The sequence below is a fragment of the Mobula birostris genome, chromosome 22 (genome assembly GCF_030028105.1).
Source record: "Mobula birostris isolate sMobBir1 chromosome 22, sMobBir1.hap1, whole genome shotgun sequence".
Lineage (NCBI taxonomy): Eukaryota > Metazoa > Chordata > Chondrichthyes > Myliobatiformes > Myliobatidae > Mobula > Mobula birostris.
Window position 1 is genome coordinate 45987769 of NC_092391.1, and position 21625 is coordinate 46009393.

Below are 21625 nucleotides of genomic sequence, written 5' to 3' on the forward strand. Positions count from 1 at the left end.
TTGTAGTTAGCAGAACAGATCATCAGTGAATGTGAAGTTTCAGACTGTATTTGATCTGATGCCAAGCACAAAGTTATTAAATAATAATTACAGCACTTGAGATTGGAGGATTAGTGTGGATTGATGATTGGTTAAACATGTTATGGGGCAAAAATCTGAGGGGCAATAAATGCTCACCTTGCAGACACCAAAAATGAAATAACAATTAAAAGTAGTGGGTGTGACTAGGCTCAGTGCTGGGGCCTCACATGTTCACACCTGTATCAGTAAGAGCAAGAAATCTGATGCTCATACAAAACTGGCTGAAATCTAAGCTGTGAGTGGAAACCATGGAGGATACAAGAGGACTAGACAAGCGAAGTGGTACTGAAGTAAAAGATCTACCAAGATCTTGATTGACTGGCAGAGGTAGTGTGGGGGGGGGGGGGTGTTGCTGAATGAACTATTAGTTCTATCTTCTTAGGTTATTTCAATGATAGTATTTGGTCAGGTGAGTGAGATGAGATTTGCCTTAAGCATATCTGTGTTGGCTTAAAATCTACTCAAACTTTTCCAAGTTGGTTTTCACTTTTTCCTTTTTATTGTTTCTGGAATCTTCCCCTTCGTCAAGGTTAATACACTTGTTTTGACATTGCCAAGCATGTCCATAACCCTTTCTTGATCCACTTTCTCCAGTATGTAACTTAGGTTTCTACTGAGAAGACAACTTCATCCTTAGCAAAGACTCACACAAAACACACATTTAAAATTCCAATTCAGTCTCCTGCTTCTGTGCACAGATCACACTCTTTATGCAACACACATCAAAGTTGCTGGTGAACGCAGCAGGCCAGGTGGCATCACTAGGAAGAGGTGCAGTCAATGTTTCAGGCTGAGACCACTCTTCATCTTTATTTGTCTCCACCCCTCCTTTCATAAGCCATTTACTACTGACATCCTTTTAGAATTTAAAGTTTAGAAGATTTTTGAGTTACCTTTTCATTAACAGCTCTTCTCATATGCTTTATTTAAATTTTTTGCAGTTGATTTATGAGATTCAGTTAAGTGCTCACTGGAGTTATTTACCTGATATTTTTTTTCTTACCTACTCTTATCATTCAGGAAGCCCTGGCTTTGCCTCCTTCCCTTTCTCTTGTGAAAATGCACCTATGCTCAACCCCTCCAGGAACACCCTCTAAGTTCACTCTTTGTTTCTCTATAGTTTTACCTATTTGATTCCACTTTGCTGCCCAGTTCCCTTCTCATCATATTGAATCTGGTCCAACTCCAATTTTGATTTCTCCTTGTCCTTCTCAATTAACGTGAACATGATTCCTGCTTCACAATAGTTCACCCATTGGCACTTTGCCCAGGTTCTCTACAGTATTTCCCAGAACTTCATCAGCAATGCTTCATTTGGGCTGGAAAACAGTGATCAAGGAGGTTCTCAAGGTCCTTCCCAGCTATGTCTCTAATTCTAATATAGGGGGGTAGTTCAAATCTCCTGATAGTTCTTGCACATTTCTGTAGTTTCCTCAGAGTTGCTCCTCCATCACTTCACTATTTGGGGGCCTGTAGAGTTGCCCACAGTAGCATAGTATCTCTCTTATTGCTGCAAGCTAGCAGTTGATCTTTCAGGGCTATTCTCGCTCTCTCTTCTAGCTCTATATAATGTCCTCCTCTACATTTGTGCCTCACTTCCATTCTTCTCTTCCCCAATCCTTGCTGGAGTGCTTCAATATTAATTAGTCCTGTCTTTTTAAAAGTAATTTTTAGCTATTTTTGCAATATCATAATCCCACATGGCTATTTCTGCATGTAGCTCACCGATGTTATTCACTATAACTGATCCATTTACCTACAGAACACACCCCAATTCACTACTCACACCGTCACAGATTATGGCCGACTGAAGCTTGTGCAGCTCCACCAGCCTGTATTTCCTCACTAATGTCATTGCTGTGTTTCTAGTTTTATTGGTGAAGTTGCAATGATGTGTCATTCCTAGCCTCCTGTCACTCACTTCAGTGGTTGATTGTCCAATAATCAAATGGATCTTCAACAGGCCATGGATCTAAATAATCCTTCGTCTCTCTGCAGGTCTGCAATGGGTCCGAATACCTGAAGCTGCCGGCTGAAGATATGATCCAAGCCATGAAGATAAACACTGCCTCAGGAAAGGCAGAGTGTTCAGGTAACCAGAGAGGAATTGGTTTGATGTGGATTCTCGAGAGAAACTTGGGTCAGTTTGGGGGAGGCTTGGGTGTCTTAGGTTAGCTGAAGATCTCTTTGGGGTTTGAGTTCTCAGAGAAGAAGCCATTGGTTTCCAAATGATGAAGAAGTAGGTAAGATTCCAGGAAAGTGAGATCCATAAGGAGTGAGACCACATCCCTGGAATGGGCCTTGCAGAAGAGGAACCTCAGAGAAAGAGGATTCTTGTGGAAAGGTGTACTTTGGGACTTTGCAAGGATCGAGGAACTTTGCGGGGAAGAGAGGGCCTCACCACTGTCGGTCCAGTTGCATGGAGTTTCCTGGAGGAAGGGAGCAGTTGCACCATGCAGTCCCCTTGGAAATGCTGCTTTTTACAGGCAGTAAGACAAGGTGGTGTGTATAGAGTCAAGGTGAACTTTCTCAGGGAAGCAAGGTCTTCCAGGTGACCTGAAGCATGTTATGGTACATGAGCTAAACTGAGGCGTGGTGATACATTTGCTTTGAAAGGTGCAGTCCTGTTGGCTCCTTTGTTAAAATAGTGCAGACACTGATGTCCCTGTATTGAAGGTGCAGAAATAATTGACTGAGAGTCCCAGAACTCTCATGATGAGTGATTGAAAGACTTAAGTTTATCAGCTCCCAAATACTTCTCATTTCCTTTTCTTTATTTTCTAGATACTCCATCCACTGAGAGTATTAAATCGCCCAGTCGGAGTAAACACAAGGTGCGTCCGCAGACAGATCCTGGTTGTCCTGGCATCACTTCCTATTATCCCAATTGTCATTGGGCAGAGAGATCAAGGTTAAACCTGAAGACACTAATGTTTGCAGGTGGTGCCATTTTGCAGGTGAGGGCCATTCCACCTGGTATATTGGACAAGGTCCCCTGGTTCTACTGCTGCACTACCTGTGGCAAAGTCTTCTGGGAAGGTTCCCACTTTCACCACGTGCTATCTCAGTTCCAGGAGGTGCTGCACATCACAAATGAATCAACCCATTTACAAGTTTAATCTTTCTCCATGTTTCACTAATTCATCTTTAAAATGGCCCTTGTCAGAGCTCAGTTTTGGTGTTTCGGTACCTACCTGGACTTGCCACTCTCACAAAAGATGCATCTTTTACATTATTCTGGTTAAAATCATAGCTCCAGAACCATCCACATTCCTTCCCATTCCCTTGGTGCATCCATTCAGAGCTTCCATGCTTCACACCTTCCTGTCCTATCTTGCTCTGCCCTGTCCAACTGTCCCACTGTCCCACTAACTTCTCTAACTTCTGGTAATTTTTCCACCACTCTCCTTTTCTCTTTTTCAATCCTCCATTCTGAATTCCCTCTTATCCCTCCCTTTCTCCTCACCTGCCTATCACCTCTCCCTGGTGCCCCCCTCCTTCCCTTTCTTCCATGGTCCACTCTCCTCTTCTATTCGATTCCTTCTTCTTTAGCCTTTTACCTTTTCCACCAATCACCTCCCAGCTTCTCACGTCACCCTCCCTTCCCCCACCCACCTAACCTGGCTTCACCAATCACCTTCCAGCATTTACCCGTTCCCCTCCCCCACCCCCACCACCTTATTGTGGCTTCTTCCCCCTTCCTTTCCAGTCCTGCAGAAGGATCTGAGCCTGAAATGTTGACTCTTTATTCCTCTGCATAGATGCTGTCTGACCTGCTGAGTTCCTCCAGAATTTTGCTGTGGATTTCCCGCATCTGCAGAATTTCATCAGGTCAGGCGGCATCTATGGATGTTTCAGGGCAAGACCCTTCATCTGGGCTGGAAAGAAGGGGGAAGAAACCAGAATAAGAAAGTAGGTGGGAGGAGAAGGAGTACAAGCTAGATGATGATAGGTGAAACCAGGTGGGTGAAGGAGGGGAATGAAGTAAGAAGCTGGGAGGTGATTGGTGGAAAATGTAAAGAGCTGGAGAAGAAGGAATCTGATAGGAGAGGAGAGTGGACCATGGGAGAAAGGAAATGAGGAGGGGCACCGGGGGAGATGATAGGCAGGTAAGGAGTAAAGAGGTAAGGGGTCCAGAGTGGAGAATTGAAGAAGAGGGAAGGGGGAATGGGAAAAATTGCTGGAAGCTGGAGAAACCGATGTTAATGCCATCAGGTTGGAGGCTACCCAGACAGAATGTGAAGTGTTGTTCCTCCAACCTGAGAGTGGCCTCCTGGTGGCAGTAGAGGAGGCCATGGACCCACGTATCGGAATAGGAATGGGGATTAAAATTAAAGTGGTTGGCCACTGGAAAATTCTGCAGAACCTCTTGTATTTATAGAAAAATAAATGGTGATGGTCACCAATGAATGCATATATTGAATTCATCTTACATCTCCTCAACAAATGAATTCTGTATGCAGTAATACCAAGATGACATTCAGGGGTGGGCTGACAAGTACCAAGTAATGTTTGTACCTCATGTGTCCCAGGCAATGAACATCTCCAACAAGAGTCGAACCACTGTGCAATGATATTACCAAGTCTCTATTCATTGCTATCCTCTGAGTCACCACTAACCAGAAACTCCGTTGAATCAGCCACATCGATCAACTGGTTATAATAAAAGGTTAGAGACTTGAATAATTCACCTCCTGACAACTCAAAGTTTTGCACTATCTATAGGGAATGAGTCAGAATACTCTCCATTGAATGAATGAAGATTCAACTCTCAAGATCTTCAAGAGCATCCAGGGCAAAGCAGCCCACTTCATTGACATTGCCATCAATATCCTAAATGTTTATTTGCACCCAGGCTGCAACATTTGCTATCTACAAATGTACTGCAGTTAATCACCCAGGCTGCACCAACAGCCTTCACAAACCCATGACCAAGATGGATAAGGGCAACAGGCACATGGGAACATCTCCATCTGCAGGTCCCCCTCCACATCACACTCATTTGGAAATATGTTACTGGTCTTCATTGCCACTGGGCCTAACCCTCCTGTCCAGTTGCACTGTAAGCATGCCTTACCAGAAGGACTGCAGTGACTGAAGAAATGGCTGACTACCACTCCTATTTCGAAGGTAATTTGAAGTGGGCCATACATGGTTTAATCTTCCCAATGCCACCGAAAAATGAATAAATAAATTTTGAAAAATATTGTTGATAACTCCTCAGTCTGTTTCTGATTACTTTAGGGTGTTTGAACATGTGTATCAGCTTTGAATACCATGCACATCTCATTGGTCAGGAGTATCCAGCTGTGTCTGGAGCATTATTTCAAAGCCTGTGCTTCTGAATATATGAGAATACCTTGTATTGCTTAAGTATTTGATTATCAGCCTATTTTTGATTATTGTGTTGTATCTGGACATGTGAATAAATGTCTGGGTACTGTGCCAATCAGATTATTTGTGGGCACCTGATTTTCTGAATGCCTGTGTTTTTCTGAATATTTGGTGATGCATACATAATTACTAGATTTTTCTGATTAATGTAGGACATTTCTTTAAACAAAGTTGTGCTGAACATGTCTCTACCTTAGAAATTACTAGGGTTACCCATAGCCCTCTATTTTTCTAAGCTCCATGTACCTATCCAAAAGACTCTTAAAAGACCCTATTGTATCCACCTCCACCACCATTGCCGGCAGCCCATTCCACGCACTCACCACGCTCTGCGTTAAAAAACTTAACCCTGACATCTCCTCTGTACCTACTTCCAAGCATCTTAAACCTGTGCCCTCTTGTGGCAGCCATTTCAGCCACTGACTATCCACACGATCAATGCCTCTCATCATCTTATATACCTCTATCAGGTCACTTGTCATCCTCCGTTGCTCCAAGTAGAAAAGGCCGAGTTCACTCAACCTGTTTTCATAAGGCATGCTCGCCAATCCAGGCAACATCCTTGTAAATCTCTGCACCCTTTCTATGGCTTCCACATCCTTCCTGTAGTGAGGCGACCAGAACTGAGCACAGTACTCCAAGTGGGGTCTGACCAGGGTCCTATATAGCTGCAACATTACCTCTCGGCTCCTAAATTCAATTCCACGATTGATGAAGGCCAATACACCATACGCCTTTTTAACCACAGAGCCAACCTGCGCAGATGCTTTGAGCGTCCTGTGGACTCGGACCCTAAGATCCCTCTGATCCTCCACACTGCCAAGAGTCTTACCATTAATACTGTATTCTGTCATCATATTTGATACATATCAGTGTGTATCTGAATGCCTGACTGTCTGATTTTCCTATCTTTATCAGTCTAATTTCTGATTATTTTAAGGCATTTGAATATGCATGAGTATCAGGTTACCTAACTATATCTCAATGTCTTGGAGCGTCTAACTGTGGATGTGGGTGTTATTGATTGTGAGCCTGCATATACAGGTTGAGTACCCCTTATCCAAAATCCGAATTGATCGCTGACATGACATCGCAAATGGAAAATTTCACAAGGCTCTGAGAAGGTTCCCAGGCGATGCGCAGTTCTCTGTACACCAGACAATTCTGAGAAGCAACTTCACATACATAATGAACAGAAGTCGGTGGAAAAGTAGAAAAATATTACATAAAGCAAAAAATGAAGATATTAATCATGTATTGAAAGAATAGGTTCGTCACCATCGGAGTGAACATATGCCACTTAATGATATGCTGATCATGAAACAAGCAACTGGTTGCAGAAATTTAAGAAAAAGCACAGCATTAAATTTTAAAGCGTCTGCTGATCATGAAAATCTAGCACCGGAACAAGTCTATGATGCTGATTGTTGTTATGCCTAACATATAGTGCCTATAAAAATTATTCACCCCCTTTAAAGTTTTTATATTTGTAATTAATTTAGATCACTTTGTAGAGAGCTGTTTTCACTTTGACACGGAGTGAGCGGTAGCAGAGTGTAGGGCTTTGGCTTCAATGGGCTTCGGCTGTAAACAGGAAGAGGCAAGAGCGAAGCACCAACTCTTTTTTCTCCCCTCCCTTTCGTGAATCGGCCCGGACAGACAGGAACAGCAGGGCTCTCACAGCTAACGGTACGAGCTAACGGTTTAAGAAGTTCATCTGTTTGGCGAGGTAAGTGGGTGAGTAGACTTATTTTTCCTGTTTCATTCCTGTAGAATTAGATAGCATGCCTGCAGGGCTAGTGCTTTGTTCAGGGTGTCAGATGTGGGAATCCTGGGCGTCCTCCAGCCTCCCTGATGGCCACATCTGCGCCAGGTGCACCGAGATGCAGCTCCTCAGAGACCGTGTTAGGGATCTGGAGCTGCAGCTTGATGACCTACTGCTTATTAGGGTGAGTGAAGAGGTGATAGACAGGAGCTACAGGGAGGTAGTCATCCCTAGGCTACAGGGGTCAGAAAACTGGGTCACTGTCAAGAGAGGGAAGGGAAATGCCTGGATAGTGGAGAGCACACCTGTGGCTGTCCCCTTCAGCAACAGATATTTTGTTCTGGATGCTGTTGAGGGGGATGACCTGACAGGGGATGCCCACGGTGACCGGGTCTGTGGCACTGAGCCTGGCGCTGATGTGCAGGAGAGAAGGAGGGGGAAGAGGAATGCGGTAGTCATAGGGGATTCCATAGTCAGGTGAACGGACAGGAGATTCTGTGAGCCTGATAGAGATACCTGCATGGTGTGTTGCCTCCCAGGTGTCAGGGTACAGGATGTCTCGGATCAGGTCCAGAATATTCTGAAGGGGGAGGGTGAGCAGCCAGTTGTCTTGGTACCTGTTCATACCAATGACATAGATAGGACAAAGGAGGAGGTCCTGAAGAAAGATTTCCATGGGTTAGGAAGGAAGCTGAGAAGCAAGACCTCCAGTGTAGTAATCTCGGGATTGCTACCTGTGCCACATGCTAGCGAGGGCAAGAATAGTAGGATCAGGCAGATGAATGTGTGGCTGAGAGACTGGTGCAGGGGGCAGGGCTTCAGATTCTTGGATCATTGGGATCTCTTCTGGGGGAAGTATGACCTGTTCAAAAAGGACAGGTTACACCTGAACCCGAAGGGGACCAATATCCTGGCGGGAAAGTTTAATAGAGCTGTTAGGGAGGGTTTAAACTAATTTGGCAGGGGGATGGGAACCGGAATGACAGAGCGGAGGAAGGGGAAAACAGAAATAAATCTAAGATAGTGAGCAGTACAGATGTCAGGAATTACAGGCAGGTGATGGGGCAAATTTGTAGCCATTGGAATGAGTTGCAGTGCAATAAAGTTGCAGTGAAATCAAAGCGAAAAGTACCAAATAGTGGTCTTAAGGTGTTATACTTAAATGCACGCAGCATAAGCAATAAGGTGGATGATCTTGTACAGCTACAGATTAGCAGGTATGATATTGTGGCCATCACTGAGACGTGGCTAAAGGATGCATGTCTCTGGGAGCTGAACGTCCAAGGATACACGGCGTATCAAAAGGATAGGAAGGTAGGCAGAGGGGGAGGCGTGGCTTTATTGGTAAGAAATGATATTAAATCATTAGAAAGAGGTGATATAGGATCGGAAGGTGCAAAATCTTTATGGGTTGAGCTAAGAAATCACAGGGGTAAAAGGACTCTGATGGCAGTTACTTATAGGCCTCCAAACAGCTGCAGGGATGTGGACTATAAATTACAACAGGAAATAGAAAAGGCTTGTCAGAAGGGCAGTGTTAATGATAATTGTGGGAGATTTTAACATGTGAGTGGATTGGGAAAATCAGGTCGGCACTGGACCTCAAGAGAGAGAATTTGTAGAATGTCTGCGAGATGGCTTTTTAGAACAGCTTGTTGTTGAGCCCACTAGGGGATCGGCTGTACTGGATTGAGTATTGTGTAATGAACCGGAGGTGATTAGAGAGATTGAGGTGAAGGAACCCTTAAGAGGCAGTGACCATAACATGATTGAGTTCACTGTGAAATTTGAAAAAGAGAAGCCGAAATCTGATGTGTTGGTATTTCAGTGGAGTAAAGGAAATTACAGTGGCATGAGAGAAGAACTGGCCAAAGTTGACTGGAAAGGGACACTGGCGGGAAAGACGGCACAGCAGCAGTGGCTGGAGTTTATGCGAGAAGTGAGGAAGGTGCAAGACAGGTATATTCCAAAAAAGAAGAGATTTTCGAATGAAAAAAGGATGCAACCGTGGTTGACAAGAGAAGTCAAAGCCAAAGTTAAAGCAAAGGAGAGGGCATACAAAGAAGCAAAAATTAGTGGGAAGACAGTGGATTGGGAAGTTTTTAAAACCTTACAAAAGGAAACTAAGAAGATAATTAAGAGGGAAAAGATTAACTATGAAAGGAAGCTAGCAAGTAATATCAAAGAGGATACTAAAAGCTTTTTCAAGTATATAAAGAATAAAAGACAGGTGAGAGTAGATATAGGACTGATGGAAAATGATGCTGGAGAAATTGTAATGGGAGATAAGAAGATGGCAGAGGAACTGAATGAGTATTTTGCATCAGTCTTCACTGAGGAAGACATCAGCAGTATACCGGACACTCAAGGGTGACAGGGAAGAGAAGTGTGTGCAGTCACAATTACGACAGAGAAAGTACTCAGGAAGCTGAATAGTCTAAAGGTAGATAAATCTCCTGGACCAGCTGGAATGCACCCTCGTGTTCTGAAGGAAGTAGCTGTGGAGATTGCGGAGGCATTAGCGATGATCTTTCAAAAGCCGACAGATTCTGGCATGGTTCCAGAGGACTGGAAGATTGCAAATGTCACTCCGCTATTTAAGAAGGGGGCAAGGAAGCAAAAGGGAAATTATAGACCTGTTAGCTTGACATCGGTGGTTGGGAAGTTGTTGGAGTCAATTGTCAAGAATGAGGTTACAGAGTACCTGGAGGCATATGACAAGATAGGCAGAACTCAGCATGAATTCCTTAAAGGAAAATCCTGCCTGACAAACCCATTACAATTTTTGAGGAAATTACCAGTAGGCTAGACAAGGGAGATGCAGTGGATGTTGTATATTTGGATTTTCAGAAGGCCTTTCTTTTTACATTGTACATCAATGATTTGGATTATGGAATAGATGGCTTTGTGGCTAAGTTTGCTGACGATACGAAGATAGGTGGAGGGGCTGGTAATGCTGAGGAAACGGAGAGTCTGCGGAGAGACTTGGATAGATTGGAAGAATGGGCAAAGAAGTGGCAAATGAAATACAATGTTGGAAAGTATATGGTTATGCACTTTGGCAGAAGAAATAAGCGGGAAGACTATTATTTAAATGAGGAAAGAATTCAAAGTTCTGAGATGCAACGGGACTTGGGAGTCCTCGTACAGGATACCCTTAAGGTTAACCTCCAGGTTGAGTCGGTAGTGAAGAAGGCGAATGCAAGGTTGGCATTCATTTCTAGAGGAATAGAGTATAGGAGCAGGGATGTGATGTTGAGGCTGTATGAGGCGCTGGTGAGACCTCACTTGGAGTACTGTGGGCAGTTTTGGTCTCCTTATTTAAGAAAAGATGTGCTAACGTTGGAGAGGGTTCAGAGAAGATTCACTAGAATGATTCCGGGGATGAGAGGGTTAACATATGAGGAACGTTTGTCCGCTCTTGGACTGTATTCCTTAGAGTTTAGGAGAATGAGGGGAGACCTCATGGAAACATTTCGAATGTTGAAAGGCATGGACAGAGTGGATGTGGCAAAGTTGTTTCCCATAATGGGGGAGTTTAGTATGAGAGGGCATGACTTAAGGATTGAAGGGCGCCCATTCAGAACAGAAATGCGAAGAAACTTTTTTAGTCAGAGGGTGGTGAATCTATGGAATTTGTTGCCACAGGCAGCAGTGGAGGCCAAGTCATTGGGTGTATTTAAGGCAGAGATTGATAGGTATCTGAGTAGCCAGGGCATCAAAGGTTATGGTGAGAAGGCTTGGGAGTGGGACTAAATGGGAGAATGGATCAGCTCATGATAAAATGGCGGAGCAGACTCGATGGGCTGAATGGTCGACTTCTGCTCCTTTGTCTTATGGTCTTATGAGTCTGTTTCTGTTGATCAGTGTCAGAAAAGCCAAATTAAATCCACTGTGATTCAATGTTGTAAAACAATAAAACATGAAAAATTCTGGGGAGGGTGAATATTTTTATAGGCACTGTAAAACCTAAAATAAAGGTAAAAATACAAATATAGTGTACTATAACTTTTTAATGGAAATACAGCATCAAAGGTGGAGACTGAAAGCCTGCTGTGGTTCAACAGCTGATTAAGATGCTGCTTTACTGCTTTTGTTCCCCTTCACACATAGTTCTGTAATATTAATGGTACGCAATACTTTTTACTATTAAGTACATCTGTGTAATGAACATGTGCTTACTGGTAGCACATAAATCCACAGTCAGAAATGATGGCAATCCAAGATATCTTACTATATATTCCAAAATCTCTGAAGATCCAAAACACTTGTGGGTGGCCCCAAGCATTTCAGATTAAGAGGTACTCAACCTGTATCAATCCCATTATCTGCACCACTGTGCCCCCCTAACTGTGTATCTGAATATCTGAAAGTATCTATTTATCTAGTGCGTGTCTGTGTGTAAATGAACATGTATAAATTCTGTAAACCAGATCTGCGTGGATCTGGTTATTTAGGACGATTTATGTGATTCCAAGTATCAGATGCCTGATTGATTTTGAATGTCTACTTATTGTACCATTTCTGGTTCTTGTTTGAAAATCTGACTAAATGTGGTGTTCGGGTTATCTGTAAGTATGTGAAAATCTCAGAGCATCACACTGTGTGTAGGTGTGTGTGCATGCGCACACTCATATACCTGCTTATGTACCTGTGTGTGTGCTGGTTATGGTTGGCAGATTAATTAACCATTGTAAATCAATCATTTTGCAGGTGAATTAGAGTAGGTTGTGAGGGATCAGCTTGATGGGAATGCTCTGACAGCCAGCAAAGGCTCAATTGGCCAAATCCCCTCCTATCTCATAAAGAACTATGAAAAGTACAAATAATGTATGTTATGCATAAAGGGGAATCAGTGGATAGCCTTTGACATCTAGAAGGCATTTGATAAAGGTCAAAAGTTCAAAGTAAATTTATTATCAAAGTACATATATGTCACCGTTTGCAACCCTGAGATTTGTTTCCTTGTGTGCACAGTAAATCCAAGAAACACAATACAATCAATGAAAGATTGCACTCAACAGGATGGACAGACAACTATTGTGCAATAGGCAACAGACTGAACGTACAAAAGAAGAGAAGAAATAATAGTAATAATAATAAATAAGCAATAAATATTGAGAACATGTGATGAAGAGTCCTTGAAGGCGAGTCGATCAGTTGTGGGAACAATTCAGTGATAGGGTGAGTGAAGTTACCCTCTCCAGTTCGAAAGCTTGATGGTTGTGGGGTAATAACTGTTCCTGAATCTGGTGGTGTGGTTCCTGAGAGTAGGTGTACTCAATGGTTGGGGAGGACCTTACCCGTGATGGACCAGGCTGTATTCCTTACTATTGATGGATTTTCCATTGAAGGGCATTGGTGTTTCCATACCAAACCGAGATGCAACCAGTCAATATACTCTCCACCACACATCTTCAGAAGTTTGTCAAAGCTTTAGATGTCATGCTGAATCTTCACAGACTTCAAAGGAAGTAGAAGCACTGTCGTGCTTTCTTCATAATGGCACTTGTGTGCTGATTGGGCCAATGACAGTGGTGTCATCTCCAAACTTAAATATGGCATTGGAGCCGTGCTTAGCCTTGCAGTCATAAGTGTAAAGTGAGTAGAACAGAAGGCGAAGCACGCAACCTTGTGGTGCACCTGTGTGATGGGGATTGTGGAGAATATACTTTTGCCAATCCAAACTGGGGTCTGCGAGTGAGGAAATAGAGGATCCAGTTGCAAAAAGAGGTATTGAGGCCAAGGTCTTGAAGCTTATTGATAAGTTTTGAGGAGATGATAGTATTGAATGTTGAGCTGTAGTCAGTAAAGAGCATCCCGATGTATGCATTTTTGCTGTGCAGATGTTCCAGAGTTGAGTAAAGAGCCAATGAAATGTCATCTGCTGTGGACGTGTTGTGGCAGTGGGCAAATTGGGACAGATCCAAGTTGCTCCTAGGCAGGAGTTGATATGTTTCATCACCAATCTCTCAAACCACTTCCTCATAGTGGATGGAAGAGCTTCTGGACAATAGTCATTGAGGCGGGTTACCATGTTCAGGTGCCACATCAGCTCGTGGTGTAGGAGTCGGCCCCTCAGCCTCTCAGACCTCCTGTGCCATTGGACATACTAGCCACCCAAGATGTTCATGATTCATTTGTTTGTGTGGAGTTACCATTCTGAACAGAACTGCATTTCGGATTGAGGTAAATTTTGACTAGTGCATTGTTGCTCTGTGCATGAAAGTAATCAGATTAGGGGCCTTCTTATCACAAAATTACTCACGTGTGGGAATTACTTTTTACATTGAGAATGAGCATTGCAGGTGCTGGTATGGTCTCCCTTCTCACCAACCAGAGCTGGCACTGGTTTCATTCAAAATTGAACATAGAACAGTACAACACAGAAACAGGCCCTACGGCACACAAAGTTGTGCTGAACCAATAACTTGGTAATCAAATAGCCAATTAAAACAATCCCTATGCCTAAATAATATGCAAATCTCTCCAATTTCCTCACATACATGTGCCTATCTAAAAGTCTCTTAAAAGTCCCTAATGTATCTGCCTCTACCACTACCCCAGGCAGTGTATTTCAGACACGCACCACTCTCTGTGTGAAAAAACTTGCCCCTCACATCTCCCTTAAAATGACCCCCTCTCACCTTAAATGCATGACCTTTGGTATTATATATTTCAACCCTGGGGAAAAAAATACTGTCAACCTACTTATCTAAGCCTCTCATAATCTTATAAACTTCTCTCAGATCTCCCTTCATCCTCTGCAACTCCAGGGAAAACATCCAAAGATTGTCCAACCTCTCATTATAGCACATGCCTTCTAATCCAGGCATTATTCTGGTAAACCTCTACTGCGCACTCTCCAAAGCCTCAACATCTTTCATATAATGGAAGACTCCCATCATGCAATATTCCATCTGCAGCCCAACTAGAGTTTTATAAAGCGGCAACATAAATTCCTGACTTTTGAACTCAATGCCTCGACAAATAAAGGCAGACATTCTATATGCCTTCTTAATCAACCTGTGTAGCTACTTTCAAGGAGCTATGAACTTGGGCCCTAAGTTCCCTCTGCTCATCAACACTGTTTAGGGTCTTGCCCTTAACAACGTACTATTTCTTTACATTTGACCTACCAAGGTGCAATACCTCACATTTGGCTAGGTTAAACTTAATCTGCCATTTCTCAGCCCATATCTGCAACTGATCTATATCCTGCTGTATTCTTTACCAATTTACCAGTCATCCACAGCACCAGCAGTCTTCGTATCATCTGCAAACTTGCTAACCCACCCATCTACTACATTTTCATCCAGGACATTTATATACATCATAAACAGCAGAGATCCCACTATTGATCCCTGCGGAAAACCATTAATCACAGACCTACAGCTAGAATAAGTTCCTTTGACCACCACCCTCTGTCTTCTATAGACAAACCAGTTCTGAAATCAACCGGCCAATTCACCACTGATCTCATGTATCATAATCTTCTGGATGAACCTCCCTCGTTAAAACATCTTACTAAAATCCATGCAGACAACATCCACAGCTCTACCTTCATCAGTTACCCTTAACAGCTTGTCAAAAAAAAATCAAGTTAGTAAGACACAATTAGGCTATAGTTTACCAACTGCTGATAAATCCTATACTTAAGAATTCTCTCCAGTAACCTCCCTATCACTGATGTGCGACTTGCTAGTCTCTAGTTTCAGGGTATCCCTGGTTCCCTTCCTATTAGTGGAACATTAGCTTCTCGCCAATCCTCTAGGACCTTCCCTGTGGCTAGAGGGGACACAAAAAGATATTGGTCAAGACCCCAGCAATCTTTTCACTTGCCTTTCTCAATACCCTGGGGTGCATCAGGTACTGGAGTATTATCTACCTTAATGCTTTTTAAGAAACCCAACACTATCTCTCTCCTTACTTCAAAATCCCCTAGCATATTACTGCTCCCAGCACTGATCTCCTTATCATCCATGTCCTTTTTGATAAATGCTGATGTAAAGTACTCATTAAGGACCTCACCCCCATCCTTTGCACTCAAGCAAATGTTTCACCCTTTATCCTTAAATACTTCTACCCTCTCCCTAGTTATCTTCTTGCTCCTGATGTATGTATAGAATTCCTCAGGATTCTTTTTAAGACAACCTACCGAGCACTTTTCATGACCCCTCCTGGCTTTCCTAAATCCTTTCTTGAGTTATTTCCCGGCTTCTTTATAATCCTCAAGAGTTCTTTTTTATTCTAGCTTCCTAAACTATTCCATTAATTCTTGGCGAAATTGATTACCTCCCTTGACACCCAAGGTTCTCATACCTTGCCATGCTTGTCCTTCTGACTGGAACGAACTCTGTGCAGTTGGACCTTAAACAGCCTCCACATGTCAGATAATTAACTCTCCCTAGGTCCATACTTACCTATAGCCATCTTAAAACTTGTGGTCACTGTTCCCTAATTTCCCACCCACTGAAAGGTCGGTCACCAGGCCAGGCTGATTGCCCAACACCAGGTCCAGTACAGCCCATCTTGTTGGACTATCTACATATTGATTAAGATACCCTTCTGGATCCACCTAAAAGGCAAACTTCTTGCACTAAGAAGATACCCATTTACACTAGGGAGGTTGCAGTCCCATATGAGAACAACCCTATTGTTTTTACATTCATTTGTTCATTATGTGCCATGTCATATGACGTAGGTGATCATGATCTTTCAATGACCAAGATTGTTCTTGGCAATTTTTTCTACAGAAGTGGTTTGCCATTATCTTCTTCTGAGCAGTGTCTTTGCAAAATGGGTGACCCCAGCCACTATCAATACTCTTCAGAGATTGTCTGGTATCAACGGTAGCATAACCAGATTTGTGATATGCACCAGCTGCTCCCATGGCTTCACATGACCCTGATCAGGGGCTAAGTAGGTGCTACATATTGCCCAAGGGTGATCTGCAGACTAGTGGAGGGCAGGAACATCTTACAACTCCTTTGGTAGAGGCATAGCTCCACCCCACCACCATTGTTTTAACACCTTTTCTTAATCTGCATGCATATTTGTTCCTCAATGTCCCGGTTGCTACTGGGGGGTCTGGAGTACAATTCTATCAGAGTGATTGCACCTTTCATACTTTTTGAGTTCTGCCCATACAGTCTCAGTAGACAAGCCTTCCATTATGTCTCTCTACAAAGCTTCAGGATAAAATCTAAAACAGACATATCACAGCATGGTATGGTAACACCAATGCCTTTGAACAGAAAATCCCACAAAAAGTAATGAATACGGCCCAGTCCATCATGGATGAAACCCTCCCCACCAACGAGCACATCTAGATGGAGCATTGTTGTAGCATCCATCATCAGGGTCCCCCACCACCCAGATCATGCACATTTCTTGATGTTCATATCAGGAAGGTGGTACAGGAGCCTCAGGACTCACACCACCAGGTTCAGGAACAGTTATTACCCCTCAACCACCAGGCTCTTGAACCACTGGAGATAACCTCACTTGTCCCATCACTGAACTATTCCCTATGGATTCACTTTCAAGGACTTTTCATGTCATGTTCTTGATAGTTATTGCTTATTTATTTTTTTTTGCTACTTTTTTTCTCTTTTTATTCGCACAGTTTGTTGTCTTTTGCATAATGGTTGTCCAACCCATTGGTGCAGTCTTTCATTGATTCTATTATAGGTATCGGATTTATTGAGTATGCCTGCAAGAAAATGAATCTCAGGGTTGTATATGCTGACATGTATGTACTTTGATATTAAAAACGCTGGGACATTAAGCACCCATTCCTGTCCCTCTCTCAACCAGTTGTCTGTACTGGCTACATCAAAGTGTATGGAATAATTTTAACCATATGCTGAGAATGGCTTCAGCAATGGTGTTCTACACTCTTCAGAATAATCGAGGATGAAGCACTCTAGTTTTGTACGTTCCCAAGTTTTACCTCTTCGCTGTTTTAAATGGAGACTCATTTTGGAAAGTGACCTCTCGTTCCAGATTCTCCTGCAAGAGGAACCATCCTCACTATATCCATCCTGCACAAGTTTTCCTCTGAACAACATCCCCTCCCCCGCACACACACACACCCACCCACCCACCCACCCTCTAAGTCAGTAATCTACTTCCCCAGACAAAGAGACCAAAACTGTACATAGTACAACAGACATGATGTAACCAGTACCCTAAATAAGCATCGTGTTGAACTTCCTATTTTTGTATTTCAGTTCCCCTAGCAATAAACAATAACATTCTGTTAGCTTTCCTAATAGCTTGCAATACCTGCATATTAGCCTCTTGCAAATCAAAACAATGATGCCCAGATCCTTCAGTATCTCAGAGCTCTGAAATCTTTCACATCTTTTGTTATTTTTCATGGCATTATGGACCACTTCAAATTTTCCCACATTATACTCCATCTCTGCCAGAAACTTCTTATCGCAAATCACTAAACCTGAGAGAAATGACTTCACATATAGAGAAAGGCCTTTGCTGATGGTGGTGTATTCCACTTCAAAACCAGCCAAATCAGATAGGTTGCTATCCACGAGGTTTGCAATAAGCTAAACAGGGTCACATTTTAGGTTGTTATGAACTTTTCTAATCAGTGCAGTATTGCTCTTTTGTTAGTGAGAATTAGAATAGAAGTGTTATTGTGAATTAATTGTTGAAATTACTTAATACATGGCCAGTAATCTTTGTCCGGTATGTTGTAGTCTATCATACTAGATTTGTAACACATTGAAGAGAGGCGAACCTGACTTTGGGATAAACCTTCAGGAAGGTGGTACAGAAGCTGAAGACACACTCAGCGATTCAGGAGCAGCTTCTTCCACTCTGCCATCCGATTTCTGAATGGACTTGAACCTGTGAACACCACCTCATTACTTTTTTATTTTGTTTTTTTTTTGCAGTAGTTATTTTAACTATTTTATAGACACATATATATTTACTGTAACTCAGTTTTTTTTCTTTATATTTATTTGTTATGTATTTCATTGTACTGCTGCCATAAGGGTAATGAATTTCAACATATGCCAGTGATACTAAACCTGATTCTGATTCTAATTCTGAACTGTTTTGGCAAACATAGAATTGCTCCAAATAGAAGAAAGCAGTTTATTACAAGTGAATTTACTTGATGGAATCTATTTTATACATTGCAACTGAACTTTTCTGGTGATAGTATACTGTACAACCCAGGTAATCAGATGGAGTCATTCATACTGGTCTAGCAATGAACAAAGCAGAGCCAGGCTTTCCATTGAGATTAAGTATTCAAATCAAATTGAACTGACAGTAGACTAGATCACCTAATTGAAATTATTTCATATTCTGAGAATGAGCTTTGCTGACAGTGGAATAGTCTCCAGCAGCATGAAAATCTAAATTTAATGTAATATAAACAGAGCAGTGTATTATTTAGAGGAACTGTTTTGGCAAGTGCAGAACGCTCCATATACAGATTTTGTCCCTTATGATTAACTTGAAAATGTATTCATAATTGAGATAGAGCTTTTTAGATGAGGATTTACATTTTCCCAAGTAAATTGGATATTCTGGTTCATACTAGATTCGGTGTGTCCTACACTGAGGTAAAGTGTTCAAACCAATGTACACAAACAATAGCAGGCGGAGGCCACTCGGAACCTGAACCTGCTTCGCCTTTCCCAAAGGTCACGATTGATGCCCCGGTAGATCAAATACCTCCGCTTTGAATGTATTCAGTGACTCGGCCTCCACGGCTCTCTGGGGTAGAGAATTCCAAAGACTCATGACCCCCTGAGAAAAGAAAGTTCCCCTCATTGCCACTTTAAATGGGTGATCTCTGGTTCTGAATCTATGCCCCTGAGTTCTAGATACCCCCACTGGGAATGGACCCTTTCACTCTCCACCCTGTCAATCCATTCATAGTGTTTCAGTGAGAGCAGATCTCGTTTCTCTAAACTCCATTTATAGGCCCAACCTACTCAGCCACTGTTCAGTGATTAACTCTTTCACCCCAGGAATTAACCAATGAATATTATCTGACTGCAATGCAAGTACAGTGGACTGGGACACACTGAAACCAATATATTTTGGCCCAGTTAAGAGGTTGCCCCAATTAGCTGAAGTTTTATGGAAATTGTTAAAAGGTATAAAAATCACTGTTTAATTGAGTAGCAAATTATGTATTTAAATGAAATAGAACAAATTAGAAGACTACTAATACCTCTACAGGACAATAAAACTATTAATTTCTAATAGTTATCGATGGAGGAATTTGTCTGCCGTGTTCTTTTCATTGACTGTAAATGAACAAAATCTGCGCAGACACCCAATGAGGATAATGGACTTCCTTCATAAAATGCTTCTGACAATTGCATCCTCCAAATTTTCATTTTCATTGAGTAATGCTCTGTAAGGTTTCACTGCTAATGTAATGGTCTCTCTGTAGCAGCAGTGTTTGGGTTATGGTTAGAGATAACGGGGTCTTTGGAATGTGCACCATTCAACGAGAGAATGTTGTTTCTTTCTTGTGTGTCTGAGAGGAAGTATTTGCGGTCTCTTGTCGGCGAGAGATGAAGAGGAGACGCGAGTGGAGGGAGTCGGTAGACTGTAGGATGGAGTGGACTTGGAGTGAGGGTCCATAAGTCGACAACGCTTGGAGGAGATCGATGGGGAATGAATGGATGGACAGCGTGAGCTCCAACGTGTACATCGGACTGTTTCATTAAAATGGGTCCTTTTTAAAAATTTTCTTTACTAACCCTATAGTCAGATTAAGAACTATAAAGTTCAATTGTTTAATTGCATATGGTGTACTGTCTGATATTTTGCGGTATGGATTTGTAACCGGGCAACACATCCCACAAATGATATTTCTCAGGTTGGCTGGGCCGGAGGCTGTCTTCCCCTAGACAAACGTATGCTGGCCAAACTTGAGGGTTACAATAATAACATTCAAGATAATTGTCAATACCTTCATAATTCCTAATTTGTTGAAATTGTGAAATTGTATCATTTTCACTCCCGGCCATTTCTGGCACCTCCAAGCCTGAGTGCTTGAAACTACAGTGAGTAAAACAATTCTGAATTGTCTTACTGCTTATTTCTCACCAGCTATCAGTGACAAAAATCACTGCTTTCTGAAAACAAACACACATTATTTTAAAACTGATTGCTCTAAGTGTCTAATGGCCATGCAAGTGCATACAACCGATATTTGTTAGAAACTGTTTGGCAACAGTGTCCTGCCTTAGTTAAGTGGCATAGTGTCCCAAATAAACAAAGGGAATCTCAGCTATTTTCTCGATTTAGTTTTTGTTCTTTAAGAGTTGGACCAAACAAATGGCTGCCCTGATTAACCAATGGTCCAATTAACCAGAATCCACTGTATATCCTTTCTTAACTATTACAGAGTGGTTAGACTACAGAGGAAGGCCACAGCTCATTGTTTCCGTGCCTGCCCTCAACCAGAGCAACTCTCTTGTTCTACCTCTCTGCCTCTTCTTTGCAGCACTCCTCACCATGTATTCATTTCTTTCTGAAGGACACAGTAGAACCTGCCTCCAGCACATGTGCAGGCAGTGCATTCCACATTCCAACCACACGTCCATAGAATGCTGCTGTTAATTCTCATGCCCTTTATCTTACATCTGCGACCTCTAACTCTGACCTCTCCACCAACGAGAACAGTCCCCCACTATCCACTCAGTCTAGACTATCCATCATTTTATATATTCTATTATCAAATTTCCCCTCAGCCTTCTCTAAAGTAAACAGTTCCAGCCTCTCCAATCTGTCATTGTAATTTTAGTTCCTCATTCCAAGAACCATCCTCAGAAATCTTGTCTGGAGCCTCTACAGTGCTTTCACATCTTTTCTGTAATGAGGTGACCAGAATTGAATGTGATACTCGAGCTGTGACCGGACCAGTGTTTTATAAATGTTTCACATGACTTCCCTACTCTGTGTTTCTATTCCAAGCCAAGAATCATCTAGAAGAGAAACAGAGTTAACGTTTGAGGTCCCATACCCTTCTTCACACCCATTGTCAGAACTTTGGGACCCAAAATATTTACTGCTTCTCCTTGCACAAATGCAACCTGATCTATGGGATGTTTCTGACATTTTCTGCTGCCCAATGTCCAGCAGCAGTATTTTTCCTAGATCCTCTATGCTTTCTCAATCTGCCCCGTTGCTTCAATGATTTGCGCATACATAACCCTAGGTTTTTCTGCTCCTGCATCCATTTTCAGTCCAAAACAATGACTGCTCATTTCCCTCCATAGCTGCTGCATGATCTACTGAGTTTCTCTAGCAATTTGTGTGTGTTTCTCCAGATTTTCAGCATCTGCAGTCTCCCTTGTGTCTCTGTTTTCAAATAATATTCTT

General features: G+C 42.4%; 1 protein-coding gene across 9 annotated transcripts in view; it reads left to right on the forward strand.

Moving 5' to 3' along the window:
* exd3 (exonuclease 3'-5' domain containing 3) overlaps positions 1-5525 on the forward strand; it is a 177197-nt gene extending 171672 nt beyond the window's left edge. For 7 of the 9 annotated variants that reach the window (XM_072240618.1, XM_072240621.1, XM_072240619.1 and 4 more), the window contains 2 exons: positions 2080-2173; positions 2866-4008. In XM_072240618.1, coding sequence (XP_072096719.1) covers positions 2080-2173; positions 2866-3200 — 429 coding nt within the window. In that variant the 3' untranslated portion in view covers positions 3201-4008. Of the gene's footprint in view, positions 1-2079; positions 2174-2865; positions 4009-4613 lie in introns of those variants that run through there. The other 2 variants (XM_072240622.1, XM_072240625.1) reach the window with 2 other exon arrangements.
* The last annotated feature ends 16100 nt before the right edge of the window (positions 5526-21625 follow it).